Here is a 15216-nt window from a genome sequence, read left to right as displayed (position 1 = left end):
ATTTAAAATAGAAGACCAACCGTCATGACCACATCATGTGGTTTATAAAATATGGTTTAAAAATATGACATCTCTAGCACTACCCGATGTAAAATATACATATTGGCTTAAATGTGATAAATACCGCCAACCAAGTAATTGAAGTGATGTGGACAGATTCGTAAAGGAAAGCAGCAACAAAGCAACTAATGGATTCTCTCAAAGATAATATTGTCAAATTTGTAAGATTAAGCAAGCAAGAGAGAGTGCTGGCTTGCAGAGCATAAGTTGTTAATCGACACATTATTCTGTCCTCAATTAGGCAACTGAAGGTTTGTTAAGACACATAACGTGCTAGGAACGAAACCAAACAATGAGTTTTGGAGCATGTCTATCTACGTGAGCTTCGAAACATGGAAGATGAAGTTTGGAATTGCACCGCTGAGGTGATTTTATCCTACTAAAGTTCCTTGTAGGTTAAGGCCTATGTTTGCTGGTAGACTAATTGATGGATGATTAATAGTAAGTGAAATTGTCCTTATTGAGGACATATTGAAGATTGTGGATGGGATGAAGCCGTTGAGGTTATTCCTAAAGAGTGAAAAAATCTCTAAGCAATCGTTTAATTTATAGGTACCTACCACAATTCATGTCAGCAACCTTTCATCGGTTTAATTTAGGAAATTTTAACGAAAAACTTCTAGTACTGTTCACTTTAACGAAAAACTACATTTTTACACTAAAAAGTCAATCATGGTACTATTCATTTTACCCTTTATTTTGTCCTTATCGTTAAAACTAAAAGTTTTCAAGCTCTTTTCATTATTTTTCCTTTTAATTTATAGCCTAAGCAACTGTTTGTCACTTTGGTAACAATGTTTTTATTTATTTGTCGAAGATATGAATTATTAGTCATTGTGGGACCATGATTTTTCAAGGCCGGAGTAAGTTTGATCCGAATGTAGTTACTTAAGAATGGTAATGGACTCAACAGTTACTTGCAGAGATGTATCAAACGGAGTAGAAGTGCCACGATCACTCTACTCAGGGGCACTAGGCTGCGTCCTAGCAACTCCACTGAATGACCATGCTTGTTTTGTAAAACACACGATCTAATCTGGATATGGACACAATCAGATCCTAAGTCTTGGAATTCCTACAATCTAGGAATTGGCACGCATCAAGTACACGTAAAGTATTCATTTTTTTTTGAAGAAACAATATTATCTACACTAAGACGAGGGGGTGGATTTAGCCTCACAATAGGCTAGCAATAATATGGTTCAAATTTGCCTTTGGCGAGAATCTAACCTAAGATCTCTCACTTACTAATGAAGATGAATACCACTAGATCGTAGTACTAAGTGACAGTATCCACTTAAATATTAGCCTTTTTTTTTCAAACGATAAATTTGTTAAATTAGATGTTTGATCAGAAAGCTAACGAGATTCGAAAAGTCCAAATATTGGGCATTTGAAAAATAATTTCTCACTCGGTCATTGTTGGTAGCTAATTACAAATTTCATGTGAGTTTAAACTAAAAATCAATAGATAATTTAGAAAACCACCTCCAATTTTCAGATTAAAATTTCTTTTGCATTATTAAAATATTTTTTAATGATAAGAATTGTCAAATTTTTAGGTTACCGTTTAAACAATTAAATAGGAAAAACTTATCAAATGTAATCGTTTAATTGTTGAACCATGTCATAATTTCAAATTTTAACTAAAAAATGTGGCTCGTCTAGTTATTGGATGAAGGGGGTACACCAAATTTATGCATCAAATTCGTACACTAAATAATGCGGCACCAACCAAATTTGTACTTTAAATCAAGTTGAAATTTGATAAATAATTGTAGGAAAATTTTACATGGTGGAGAATGTTACACATCATTTGGTGAACAAATGTGGTGTATGTAGCACCACTCTTGTTGGATAATCGATTAATGACTAAACAATTTTGAGTTAATAATCTTTTACAATGATGATCTTTATATGATGATTTAGATAGACAGTTTTCATCGTTGTGCAAAATTGTAGGATGAAAAGGATAAATAGAAAGTTGAGAATGAATGTTCAAATGAGAAGGTTGTTAATACTTTCATTAGAAAAATGCAAAATCACAAATATGTGATTGAGATTTGAGACATCAATATGCAGTTAAAAGTTACTACTAAGGTAACTAGTGGGTAATGTTATCCACACACTCATTTTTACTTCTCACAAACTCATCTGATTTTGGTTGGATTGGTTCACAAATATTCCATTGAATTTGTTATCAAAAAAAGTGGAGGATCCGTAAGGATTGTTATAGTACATAGCTGAGGAATTGGCTTGCCTATTAATGATCTTAGTAGTTAGGAGTAAATAGTTTGCGTAGTGAAGATCGGTGAGCATGCTTGGCAATGTACGCTTCCATGTACAATGCCCTTACTGTTGGTAAAGGGATGCTTTATATGGCGCATCGCAAATCATCTTGGATGTCCCAAACGTTCGTGCCACAGCGAAAATTCCTTTGGAATCCTAGAATTCTGGCTAGCCACATAGTGAGCCTGAATGGTTGTAATCCATCGGCATACGTTCCATCTGGAAGATATTTCTGAAATCTTAAAAGCAACAAGACATTAGAATTACTAATACGATAAACCAAATTAACATGAAAAAACTAAACTTATATGTCGAGGAGGAAGAAGAAAAGGCCATGACTGCTAGGGTTTCGAAAAGAGTCTTTTACTTTCAGCAAATGGAAGTATTCTAGCAATAATAGGGTTTCCTTGGAATGGAAAGTGTATTTTGTGAAAGCAGGGATTGCCTTTATATAGTGAAAAGACTCCCATTAATCCAGCCTATTACTGATTAGTGGAGATTGGCCAAATTATATGATAACATTAGAGTCCTTATTGATATTGATTTCTTGTCTAACCAAATAAGGCCTCTTGATTAGTTGCATGGAATAAAGACTTCAAAAGTTAACTAAAACGAGATTCCATAATTTTCTCAATACCAATTAACTCGTTGACCAAATTAATTGATTGCCAATAAAGCAATAGATCATATTCATTGATTCTCACAACCTCACACCATCTTCTCTAGAATATGTTTTTGAATAAATTCCTAGGAGGCTAGAGGAATTCTACTCCATTTTCTACATCGGTTTCAATATGGTAATAGTTCTCTCGAATATCCTTAAACCTCAAAAGCGTTCCTCCGAAATGAAGTGAATATAAGGCTTCCCTTATGGTAAAATTAGTACCATTGAACAACATAGAGTATTGCCATGCCCCACAATTAGGTTGGATAAGCCTGAAAGGGTTGTTAGAGGGGTCATTAGGTATGAAGTTAGCATATAAAACCAGACAACTAATTTCCCCACAATCAGATTTATATATAAATCTCTTCCGTCAAAATGGGAGTAGGTACTGCATGGTTGAGATTTGAGAATATTGTCCCTATTCTTTGAACTTTGAGGTATTAAGTACCAAGGATCACCTTTCTGGCGTGATGCCACCCATTGGCAGGCCTTTATTCTACCATATATTTAAAACAAACTTGAAAGTGGATGTCAGAGAGAGACAGACCTAGACATAGGTTTCAAAAGGTTCCAATTGAAGTTGGAGGCTTCTGTTCGGTACACGTTTGCCAAAGCAAATCATACATTTTGGTGCACCTCTGCTGAAGTATAGTATGCATGTTGGTGAATCCCTATCGAAGTAGGGTACCACCATTCGATATACTTTAGCCGAAATTGGGTCTATACCGTCTGGTACCTCTAGTTGAATCATTGGGTACCCTTCTCTCACAAGTGTGGTAGAAATTAGGGTTGGGCACTTAGAACCGAAACCGAAACACGAACCAAATCGAACCGCACCGAACGGTTTGGTTTTGCGGTTTTGAAACGGTTTCGGTTTTGAAACCGAACCACAACATAGAAAACGGTTTGGTTTCGGTTGTGGCTTTTGAAAACCGCACCACAAATATTAATAAACATTTAATTAAATGTTCATATTAGATTTCATGTTTTAATTGTTGTTTGTTAGAATCCATACACTTAGTACGGACTCAACCACACAAGAATATCATCATTCATCATTTTTTTTCGTTCATTAACTTGAAGAACCTCTGTTATTTTATACCATCACGCACATACACATATATGTACAAGGGTGGACTAATCTTGTTATCAATAGTCAAACAATGATTTAATGAAGTCCACTCATTTAAAGCATGATATCACATATTCTAGTATGAAAGTTTCACTCACGTTAAATGAATTCAAAGTTATTCAACTTGTTTTATGTTATACCTTGTATGGGATACTCTTTTGTTGCACAAACATGTTTTAACATCACAACTGCATTCAACATGCTAATTGTTTACATAACAAATGTCTTTTTCCTATTGCTACTTGGAAATGCTTATTAATATGCTAAATTGCAAATTGTAAACTTTTTTCTTAAAAACCAAACCGAAACCGTTTGAAACCGCACCGAAGCGAACCAAACGGTTTGGTTTCATTTCAGTTTTGGCTTCAAATCGCACCGAACCAAACCGCAAAAATTTTCAGTTTCGGTTTCGGTTTCACTCAAAAGCGCACCAAACCAAACCGTGCCCACCCCTAGTAGAAATCAGATCCGAGAAATTGGAAACTTCCTCTCTCTATACTACTACTTCAAGGGCAATATAGAGGAATGGAAGGACGAGAAAAATTTTCTCAAGTCAAAATTCGATCAGATATAAACTTCAGATTGTACTTATTCATGGACGTAAAAGGCTTCAATCATGTCTTACTTCGGGCGAGGGATCATCTTTTTATTATTGGAACAGTCCTTAAGAGCGAGTCAAAGAGCCATGAAATCCTCGGGTGAGGCACTTCCAAATAGAGATATACAAAATATATATCGTTTTCTTCACTTATAATTATAACACGTGAAACACCACTCGAAAAACCCTAAATTTGAAAAAATATGTCCTACCGTGCAAACAGGAATGCTGGTGTAGGTAGGCAGACATTATTGAACTGGACTTGGCTGCTGTAACTTCAACAGCAAATCCTGTTTACACCCAATCTCGGTTGAACATGTGTCTAAGTTTTGAATTGGGTGTAAGCAGAACCTGCTGCAGAATTCTTCAGCAGTGAAGTTCTTTCCGACATTATTGGTCCATAAAAAAAGTATCGTTTTCAAGTTCACGGACACGTGCCCTTCCTCAAAGTCTTTTGTCTCACAGAACGAAAAGTCCAATGTGGGTGGTTGTCTTCGTGTCAGCAATGTCCTCACCTCTCAGCATTTTCTGTCGCACAGAGACCTCTCCCCTGTGTGATGTAACATTAATACACACACCCTTTGTATACGTGTCCCAATTTGAAGAAAAAGCAAAAGCATTTCCCACACAACACAAGAATCTCTCTCCTCCTCTTCCTCTCTCCTCTCTCTCTCTCTCTTGGAGCCGGACAACCTTCCATTGCCCCAGGAACCAGAGAGAAGAACAGCAAATTTGGCTGAGGGAAAGAGGAGGGTTCTTCAATCTTCACTCACTGACCATGGATTTCTGATTAGTTAGTCTCATCAGCTTCAGTTGGTAAGAATTTGAACCCACTAATTTATTATTTTTTGCATTTTTTTTTGTTAAATTTGGCTAGGAACTGATTAAGATCATGTATTATTAGCAAACCCAGATGATGTTCCGTCTCTGTAGAATCTGTTGTGATGGTTGTTGATGATTTGGGGTTACCTGTGTTTCTTGGAATAAGGTGGAGAAGAAGGAGAAGAAATGTAAAGCAGACAACCTCAATTTATTTAGATTAGGCTGAGTTGTCTTAGATCCAGGAAAACCCAAGTTTTGTGTGAAAAAAAGGTTTCACCTTTGTCTGGGTTTCTTGTGATCTTGTAAGGTTGGTCTCCTTTTTCCTAGGTTGTTTCTCATGAACCCTTTTTCTTTCTTTTGTTGTATTTATAGAAAAAGGTGAGATTGCTGTAATTTTCATGTGCTTATGTGGATATCTAAAGGTTGGTGGTGAGGATAGGGTTTTGGTTTTTCGTGGCTGATTCTCCGCCAGAAGGGGAAGAGTTTTGTGAGGTAAGATCCCTACATAAGAAACTCGATTCACCGGTGAAGTTCTATCACTAGGAGGTTATAGATCCTTTGTTTCTCACCAGATCTGATTACCCCATTTCATTTTGCTCATTGGAGAGAATTGGTGGGTGGATCAGTTGTATATTTTGCGGAAGTGGGGATATTGACCGAAATTAGGAACTTCCCTCCAGTTCGTTGCTAGAAATTTCCCCCATGTGATTGAAGGTAAATGTCAAATGTTACAAAGATAAGGAAATTGATGGAAGACATGTCTCCAGCAGTTGCAGTGACTCTTAGTTTAGGTAATTCGATATGTGATAGTTCTGGAATTGGAGCCAATGTGGAGTTCACATGGCTAAAGCTTGTAACAGATGCGGGAAATTTGTGTACGGATTCCTCTAAGGTGGTTTCTTTAGAGTCAGTCTCTTGCAGTAAAGGAAGTTCCGATGATATTGAAAGAAAAGTTAGTGTGGTTCCCGTGCCATCACAAGACGATGATGGTGGAAACACTTCTGTTGCTAATGATATCATGGTTCAAGAAAGTGAGGAAGAGGAAATCTTAGCCTTTAGATATGATACTAATGGAATTGTTAGGGAAAAATTGTTGACGTTAGAGGTGGGGTCTGCGATAAGCTTGCCAGATGCTGTGGAGATTGGAAAAGTTGGTGAAGGGAATATTGTTGCAAAAGCTATTGTCTTGGTAGAATCGGCTGTTGGGAAAATGGCTTCTGGGGTTATGGCAGCAGTAAGCTCTGCTTCTGAGTTATCAGATAAATCTGAATTAACAACCTCTACGGTACTTATCCAGTCAACTGGTGAGAAGGTTGTCAGTAAAGCAGGCATCCGGAGTGTTTTTGAGCTGAACTGTATTCCCCTCTGGGGTTCTGTATCAATTTGTGGAAGACGACCGGAAATGGAAGATGCATTTGCTGCTGTTCCTCGGTTTATCAACATTCCAATTAAAATGCTTGTCGGTAGTCAAGTGTATAATGGAATGAGCCAAAGTTTGACCCACCTAACCAGTCACTTTTTTGGCATTTACGATGGCCACGGTGGCCCTCAGGTGCGTCTTCTCTGTATGTTTTATTTAATTCATTCAAGTTAAGGTGTATTCTGATACAATGGAATGTATTTGAGAAATATTTATCTGATTTATATCATTCAACAATTTCACATTTTTATTGTGCAGACATATTGGTAGTTAATCAAACGCTAACTGTAAGCTATATTAAATAGCATTGCGGTGGCAACACATGGTTCTTTACGTCAATCTGTTTGATCATTTCATGAATGTGTTCTTGCATATACGCAACAGAGTACAAACATTTGGCTTATTATCTTCGTTTGTGGAAGATGATTTGAGTTCTGTCTCCTCGTGCAGGTTGCTAACTATTGTAGTGAGCGGCTCCATTTGGCTTTAGCTGAAGAGCTTGGAGGCATTAAGGATGACTCAGGTGATGGGATTATGGTAGAAACTCAGCAGGTGCAGTGGGAGAAAGCATTCACTAATTGTTTTCAGAGGGTTGATGATGAGATTGGAGGAAAAGTAAGCAGAGGCATCATTGAAAGCAACGCTGATGCTTCTGAAGCTAGTTTTGAGCCTGTTGCCCCAGAAACCGTTGGGTCTACAGCTGTCGTTGCATTAGTTTCGTCATCCCATATTATAGTTGCAAACTGTGGTGATTCAAGAGCAGTTCTATGTCGTGGAAAACAAGCAATGCCATTATCAGTCGACCATAAAGTAAGCATGTGTTTATGGCGTACTGAAAATTTATCTTTTTTTAGAAACCAATCTCCTTTTATTTATTTGCATTTTCCTTTTTGTTATTGTTCCCAGCCAAACAGAGAAGACGAATATGAAAGGATTGAGGCATCTGGTGGCAAGGTAATACAGTGGAATGGGCACCGTGTTTTTGGAGTTCTTGCAATGTCAAGGTCCATTGGTACGTCTATACTTACCCTGATCCTGTAAACTTTCTTATATTGATCCAATCGAAAAGATATAAAATAGGGGTGTGCTACCCACACATGCCTTTTTACTTTCACACATCCCTCAATTTTCGGCCATCGGATTGAATGAATTGAAGAAGATCAAAGGATAGAAATTAATAAGGGGTGTGTGGGAAGTAAAAAAGGTTGTAATGATTTACCATGAGTGTTCACAATATGTACGAACATTCAGTTGCTTGTCTAGTCTTGTCAACAAATGGATTACAGTTTTCTATTAGCATTTCCCATCTATATGTTAAACTAAATAACGAGCTTAACATCGTTGTACTCTTCTTATCGACCTACAGGGGATAGATATTTGAAACCATGGATAATTCCAGAACCAGAAGTCACGGTTGTCCCTCGAGCAAGAGACGATGAATGCCTTATTTTAGCTAGCGACGGTTTATGGGATGTTATAACGAATGAGGAAGCTTGTGAAGTGGCTCGACGACGCATTCTGCTGTGGCACAAAAAGAATGGGGTTACACCTGTTGCGGAGAGGGGAAAAGGAGTTGATCCGGCAGCTGGGGAAGCTGCTGCCTACCTTTCAACCCTAGCCCTCCAGAAGGGAAGCAAAGACAATATCTCTGTGGTTGTGGTGGACTTGAAAGCTCAAAGGAAGTTCAAGAGCAAAACCTAAAAGTCGGAGGGAACTATTCACCCCGCGTCGTATGGTTTTGGCTCTCCCCTTACCATCTGAAAAATCTGTAGACAGCGTGGTGGTTTTCTCGTGGGCTCAAATGCGTGTACAAGTATAAAAATCTGTGTTTACCATCTCTACTTGTGTAGAAACTGTAACGCAATGTCATGTGTTTTTCTGGTTTGTGCCGGAGTTCTAGATACCGGTTGTGTGAAAATGTGCTTGCTTTGTGTGTATTTTCGGATTTGTTTCGGTTCTGAGGCTTTGTGTATATTTTCGGATTTGTTTCGGTTCTGAGGCTTCTCTCATTTCTCTAGAGTAATCCAATTTTGGACCCATCTTAATTTTAACTTATCTACTCTCCCTCATCACTTAAGGTTCACACCTAGGTTGCAAGGACACTTCAAAACTCTGAAATATCGGCGTGTCGGCGAATTCCGAAATATCGGAGTGTCTGAAATATCGGCGTGTCGGCGAATTCCGAAATATCGGAGTGTCAGACACGCCGACATGCCTTGGACACGCTCTGATCACGGCTTGGACACGGTCAAGACATCGCAGGGATCTTTTGTAAATCTAAAAAACATTTTGGGGGCAGTTATGGAAATATAAAAACTAAAATCTATAAGAGTTCCCTACCTGAACCTAATTTGTTGCTTAATTTTATGTAGGAAAATGAGTAGTAATTAAATATGAATTCGAAGTATTGTGTTTAATATGAAATATAACATGCTGTATCCGTGTTCGTGTCTGTGCAACATAGGTTGACACCAAGGACTTTGACTCCTAGTTACTTATGCCAATTGAAAATTGGAGCATTTGTCCCTCAACTTTGGTCACCATCTAGAGCAATGGTCTTTTTCTTTTTTAGCACAACCGTCAGATATTGCATACAAAATAAAGGGTTTAAAGTGACAAGAAATGGACAACGATGATAACAGAGTTAACCAAAAAGCCCATTGCTGCACAAATTGTGATAAATTCAGGACAATAGTCACGGATTTCCAGTTCAAGACCATTGCTCCGTTTAACTGTCATGCCTAAAGAGCACACTGCAATAAGATTCAACAATTAAATGTCTTTCCAGAAAAACAAAAGGCCAAACTCTGTAAAATTAGTGCCAGACAAGCGCAGTGAAATCCAAGCGTGCAGTAGAAACAAAAGAACAAAGATACAACCAAGCAAATCATCTCTTGCCCTTCTTCTGCCTCCGCTGCTCTTGTGGAAATTTCAGAGGGACGGGAAGAATCGCAACTGGTTTTCCATTTTTTTTAGTTAACTTGCAACCCAGGTTCTCGTAATGATCCTTCACATTTGCTTCACCCATTCTCAGATCCTTTGCTATATCTGTCAACTCTGTCTGGAACGCGTCCACATGAAGTGTGAGCACCAAGACATAACTAATGAGAAGATTTGTTTTCTCTCTTTATAGGGTTTGCCTTCTTGAACCTGCTGCCGGATCAAATATGTTAAGAAACTTATTGCGTAGACTGCTTGGGATTCTGTGGCCCTTTGCAGAGGAAACACCATCCATGGTATACTGATCTTTGAAATTTATAAGATGTGTAATATATGTGCAAATGCAAGCAAGCTTAAACTTCTCCTCTTCAACCTACAAGCATAGACAACACGTCAACGAAGATTAATGTTCTGTTTTCTCACCGTGAAAATGAAACGAGAAAAGAGGGAACAACATAAAGTTTTAGCTCATTCTAGATTGAACGGGGAGGTTCCACCATTGCAGTTGTTAGATAACGACATTTACAGGAAAACATCAACGGATGAAATACAAAAGATATACTTTGCAGTTACTAACGTTTCTTAGTCTCAACATTAGAGCAGCACAAGAATGAAATTTAGGAACTTTCAATGGCAAGATATGTCCAGTCATGTATATCATGCAGAAAAGTGGTACCATAATTTTTGGCGTAAATTCAAGTAATTCATGCAATATAGCATTTTTCATTTTATATTTTAGCCTTTTCCCCCTCAAGTCTTGAAATTGCAATCGACTGAAAATGATTTGCTATGCTCTTATTATAGAACAGAAATGATGATCGGGCTTATGCAAGACCTTATCAATGAACTTAGCATTATTCTATAATAGTGTAATGGCAAATCAAGGTATATCTTCTTCACTAATATGCTCTCAGACACTAGAAGCCATTTTTGCATTCTTACCCGAATATTCTTCAACTTCTGGATTTTATTTAACACAAAATTTGGGAAAGCATCCCATTTAACTTCATTTCCGCCTTGCAATTTATTATAAATATCTTGGACGTCATCCCACTCTCCTGTGATGATGATCTTGTCTAGTGGATAAGCCTCCTCGGGAGTTGTGGCAGATTCGTTAAATAGTGGGATATGGCGAGAGCTTTGGGCTTCAGCGCTTTCAAGAGCCTCCTTGTTTACCACAAGATGTTTAATTTTGGCATCCAAATCCTTTAGAGAATCAGGACCGCCTGCTTGCTTCAAGGACTGCATTTTCTTACTCTGCAATGTTATAGGAAATTCAATTAACATGCTACGCTCAGCTTGATATATAGTACTGTACAGGAACTCCCAGACAGTCCCAGTTGCAACTTGCAAGTATCTTGAACCACACGTAGCCCATGCTACTACCCCTACCATGTCTTTTTTGCTGCACTTATGGATTAACATTTTCGACTTTTGATAAAAGGAATAATGTGAAAGGTACCCTCACCAACATTATAGCTACCCAATGGTTGTTTCTTGTCATTATATTGAATTCTTTTTCATTCCTCTTCAACCCTTGATCTTTTAAGTTTAAAACTCAACACTAGCCTCTAACATTGCAAAGAAGCTCTCTAACTGAACTAGAAAAAATCTCAAGGCAGTCATACAGAAAACAATCGGTAAAACAAATATAAACATTGCTCATACATATGCAGCAAAACATATAGTTATTTAAATACTTCATATGTTTTCTCAAAACAAGCAGACTGGTTACCGCATAATGCATTAACTTTTGAAGAATAAAGTTGAAGCAAATTCTATGTTAGTTATGTACATGTGCACAAATTCTAATGGATCTTACTCGATTCAAGTACAAGTTCTAATGTATTCTTAATAGACTCAAGGATTTTCCGCCATACCTCCACCACACCACATCATCATCAGAAAATGTTTGTGCTGATGCCTTACTTATAAGCTCAAAATAAATAAATAATATAATATAATAGGGTCTTACCTCCCTAATAGACTTCTTTGTTCCATATAGAGTATGTAGCTGCATCTGCTTCTCTGCCTTCTCTTGTGCAGTAAGTTCTCCCACCGCTGAAGTTGCAGGTTCCATATCAGAGTAGTTATACCCTTTAACTTTTGGTTCTAATCTAAATAACTGAAATTTTGCATCCCAAGTAAGCTTATCAGCATTCCTTGCAAAGCAGAAGCAATGATAAATACACACACAGATTCACGTTATACTCCATTGGACCAAAGCGTAAATGTGAGATTATATACATTCATATAAACATATATAACAAATATGAATTAAACCCGAGATTTCAAATCGGACTCTTTGCAATTTTAATAACCACAGTTCCATTTCAGAAGAGCATTCAGTATACAATCCAATAACTATGCTCGTCATACTCAAAATAATAATAAGGTCCCCAACTCCTCGAATTACAAACCCAAACCAGAGCAAAAACAAAAGCAATGCCGCCGATGAAATGTTTCTCAGCAATGAAACAAACAAAACACAAATGTAAACTTCATGCCAATGCTTTTTCAATGCTTCATTACATCAATACATCAATACATCACCGAAATCAAACAAATCAAAACGAAAATGAAACAAACTATTAAAGTCGACTAGCCACTGGAAATTAACCCAACAAAAAACGAACAGTCCCAAAGCAATTACCTTGTTAGAAACAATAGGTACAATCTTCAGAGTCTGAGTGGCCTTATCAAGAACACCAAGCGCATAATTGCAGTACTGGTCACTCGTGGCCGCACCAGTATAGCTAGTCCCGACAAAATCAACATTGGTCCCATCCGGGTGCACCACAAGCTCGACCCGTTTGGCTCGGTTGGCGTTCCGAAAGAGCCCGATTTTGGTCGAATTGGGGTCTGGCTTCTTGGTGGGGTCGAACCCAGATGAGAAATGGGCCACTATAGGTGGGGTTTTCTCTGGGTTTTCCGGGTAGACTTGGACGGCGGCTTGGACGGTTGGAATGGTTGGTACGGTGGCTTTCTTCGTCTTCCTCTTCTTGTGCTTGTGCTTCGGCGTCGATGGGTCTTGGTTTTGGGTTAATTGGGACTTGGTGTCTTCTGCGTCGGATTCCATCGGTTCAGAGAGAGAGCCGTTAGTTTTGGAAGTGGCCTACTGCTTTTGGAGGTTGATGGAAGAGGGAGTGGGAGGGTAGGGAGCGATGGGGAGAGGAGGAGGGGGGGAGGGGGGGAGAGAGGGGGGGGGGGGGGGGGGGGGGGGAAGAGAGGGCTGTCGTCGTTTGGCGAGTTTGTAAGTGAGGGTTAAATTTTAAGATTATGTTTGGAACTTTACTTAATTCAATTTTTTAAACTCAAAAATAATTTTCAAATTTTAGACCTTAAAAATTTGTTTAGTAGAACTATTTTCAAAAATTGAAATCAAAATTAACTAAAAAATATAGTCGATTATCTAAAAATATAAAAAGTAAATTTTTAGAGTTTTTAAATATAAATTAATGAATTTCTTTTCTCTCATCCCTCACCCTCTCACTCCAAATCTATCTCTCTTCCCATTTTTTTTTCTTTTTTATTTACTTTTTATTTACTTTTTTCATCACTTCTCCAATCCGCCATCTTCATTCTTTCAGTTCTTTCTCTCACTCCTCTTCCTCTATATCTCCTCTGATCTTCTCACTTCTTTCTCTTTCCTCCAATCATCTCTTATTTTCTTTCATCCTCTCTCCTCTTTCTTTATCGACCCCCTTTTTATGGATCATTTTGTCCAGTTTAAAGCTGTAAGATTTAAAATTTTTAAATTGCATACCAAACAAGTTTTTGAGTCTTAAAGAAATTGTTTTCAAGAAAAATTCTTAATAAATGTTTTGAGAAATTATAAAAATTTTCAAATAGGATAATAGACAAACCCTAAATTTTTTTGGCTTTTTTTAGTCAAAATTGTACCGAAATTGACATAACTCCTTATTTTGCTTAGGAGATTTGAAATCGATAGAAATTGTCATTAATTAATCAATCGTCAATTATTTTGGTCATTTTGTGAAAATTATCGGTTAAATAAAGGCTAAAATGACCGACCAAAAATAAAGAGGCTAAAATGACAAAATTACCATCATTCTTATAAACAATTGACCAAAGTGATTGAACAAAAATTGAAGGTATTTTTATTATTTTCTTCCTTATTTAATAGAGATTTTTTTTACGAAATGACCAAAATGATTGACGTGAACAAACTCAGAGACTACTTCTATTGATTTTAAATCTCAGAAATCAAAGTGAGAAGTTATGTCGATCTCAGAGACCATTTTAGATAAAAAAACCTTTCTATATTTACATTGGAGAATATTATACAAAACATCTTAATTTGAATTATTTATTGCCTGCATCATCGTCTAAAGAAGTTCTATATTTGAAGAATGTTTAGTCATTTATGTTTATTAAACAAGTTGACGATTAGGTTAGCTCATGATGTACATGTTGAAGATGAGATGGAATTGCTCATGATGCTCATGATGGACATGTTGAATAACATAGCAATCACAACATGTGGGTCAAGACACAATCTATTGGAATTTGAGATGGAACTTGATCCCAAGACGACGGTACTTCAGAGTCAAAAGCTAATGATGATGCTGTCTACATAAGTCTTGATCTCGACAAATCAGAACGCGAGTGAGGATTAGATCAAAGTCGTCAGATTGAGAAAAAAAGTATTCACTGCCTTCTTGTAGGCAAACAAGGACGTGTTCGCTTGGTCCGTGGAAGACAAGCTTGGAATTGATCATTCGGTAATCTACCACTGTCTCCACCTGAATACAACCACGAAATTGGTTATCTAGTAATAGTGCAATCATGGAACAAAGCATAGTGAAATCATCGAGGCTAAGATCAACAAACTCAGGGACACCAACTTTATTATTGAAATTGGTTAGCCAACATAGTCCTTACACAAAAGAAGAATGGCAGGTGAAGGGCCTATGTGGGCTTCACAAACCTAAACAAGGCATGCCGAAAGGATCCTTATCCTTTACCTCAGATAGATTTACTCTTCCACAACAAGTCCAACCAGATCAAGATGTACACATCAGACATGAAAAAGACACATTTTGTCATTATTAAAGGTACGTATTGTCATTGTGTTATGCCTTCCGGACTTAAAAATGCAGAAGCAACCTATTAAAGACTAGTTGATCCAATCTTCAAAGAGAAAATTGGAAAGACAATAGAGCTATATGTCGATGAAATGGTAGTCAAGAGTAAAGAAAAGGAGGATCATTTTATTCACCTCCAAGAATCTTTGGACCAACTCTAAAAACATAACATAAAGCTTAATT

At 37.4% G+C, this 15216-nt stretch overlaps 2 protein-coding genes across 4 annotated transcripts; one reads left to right on the top strand and one right to left on the bottom strand.

Annotated features, from left to right (window-relative positions):
• The first annotated feature begins 5239 nt into the window (after window positions 1-5239).
• On the top strand, window positions 5240-9036 carry LOC103401766 (protein phosphatase 2C 16-like). Of its 3 annotated transcripts, none has more exons than XM_008340488.4 (5): window positions 5240-5559; window positions 5938-7117; window positions 7436-7795; window positions 7892-7997; window positions 8352-9036. In XM_008340488.4, exons 2-5 carry the CDS (start codon window positions 6284-6286, stop codon window positions 8684-8686), a joined length of 1635 nt encoding a protein of 544 aa, XP_008338710.1. In that variant the 5' UTR covers window positions 5240-5559; window positions 5938-6283; the 3' UTR covers window positions 8687-9036. The 3 variants fall into 3 exon arrangements, with proteins under 3 accessions (XP_008338710.1, XP_008338708.1, XP_008338709.1); XM_008340486.4 differs by having other exon boundaries at window positions 5244-5559; window positions 5648-7117; XM_008340487.4 differs by having other exon boundaries at window positions 5340-5559; window positions 5657-7117.
• Window positions 9037-9629: 593 nt separating this feature from the next.
• LOC103416154 (uncharacterized) lies at window positions 9630-13193 on the bottom strand. The gene is made up of 4 exons (XM_008354413.4): window positions 12579-13193; window positions 11901-12050; window positions 10868-11182; window positions 9630-10298 (listed from the first exon to the last, which is right to left on the bottom strand). The coding sequence occupies exons 1-4, from the start codon at window positions 13002-13004 to the stop codon at window positions 10113-10115; spliced, it is 1077 nt and encodes a 358-aa protein (XP_008352635.1). The 5' UTR covers window positions 13005-13193; the 3' UTR covers window positions 9630-10112.
• Between the last annotated feature and the right edge of the window lie 2023 nt (window positions 13194-15216).

Source organism: Malus domestica, chromosome 17 (assembly GCF_042453785.1).
Source record: "Malus domestica chromosome 17, GDT2T_hap1".
NCBI lineage: Eukaryota > Viridiplantae > Streptophyta > Magnoliopsida > Rosales > Rosaceae > Malus > Malus domestica.
This window is presented reverse-complemented; position numbering and strand designations above follow the sequence as displayed.

Excerpts from the sequence above, each read along its gene's own strand:
- LOC103401766 (XM_008340488.4), top strand. The coding sequence starts at position 6,284 with ATGTCAAATGTTACAAAGATAAGGAAATTGATGGAAGACATGTCTCCA. Across the intron at positions 7,118-7,435 it reads ATGGCCACGGTGGCCCTCAG|GTTGCTAACTATTGTAGTGA; the intron begins GTGCGTCTTCTC and ends CTCCTCGTGCAG. Across the intron at positions 7,796-7,891 it reads CATTATCAGTCGACCATAAA|CCAAACAGAGAAGACGAATA; the intron begins GTAAGCATGTGT and ends TATTGTTCCCAG.
- LOC103416154 (XM_008354413.4), bottom strand. The coding sequence starts at position 13,004 with ATGGAATCCGACGCAGAAGACACCAAGTCCCAATTAACCCAAAACCAA. Across the intron at positions 12,051-12,578 it reads TACCTATTGTTTCTAACAAG|TTATTTAGATTAGAACCAAA; the intron begins GTAATTGCTTTG and ends GCAAAATTTCAG. Across the intron at positions 11,183-11,900 it reads CAAAGAAGTCTATTAGGGAG|AGTAAGAAAATGCAGTCCTT; the intron begins GTAAGACCCTAT and ends ATAACATTGCAG.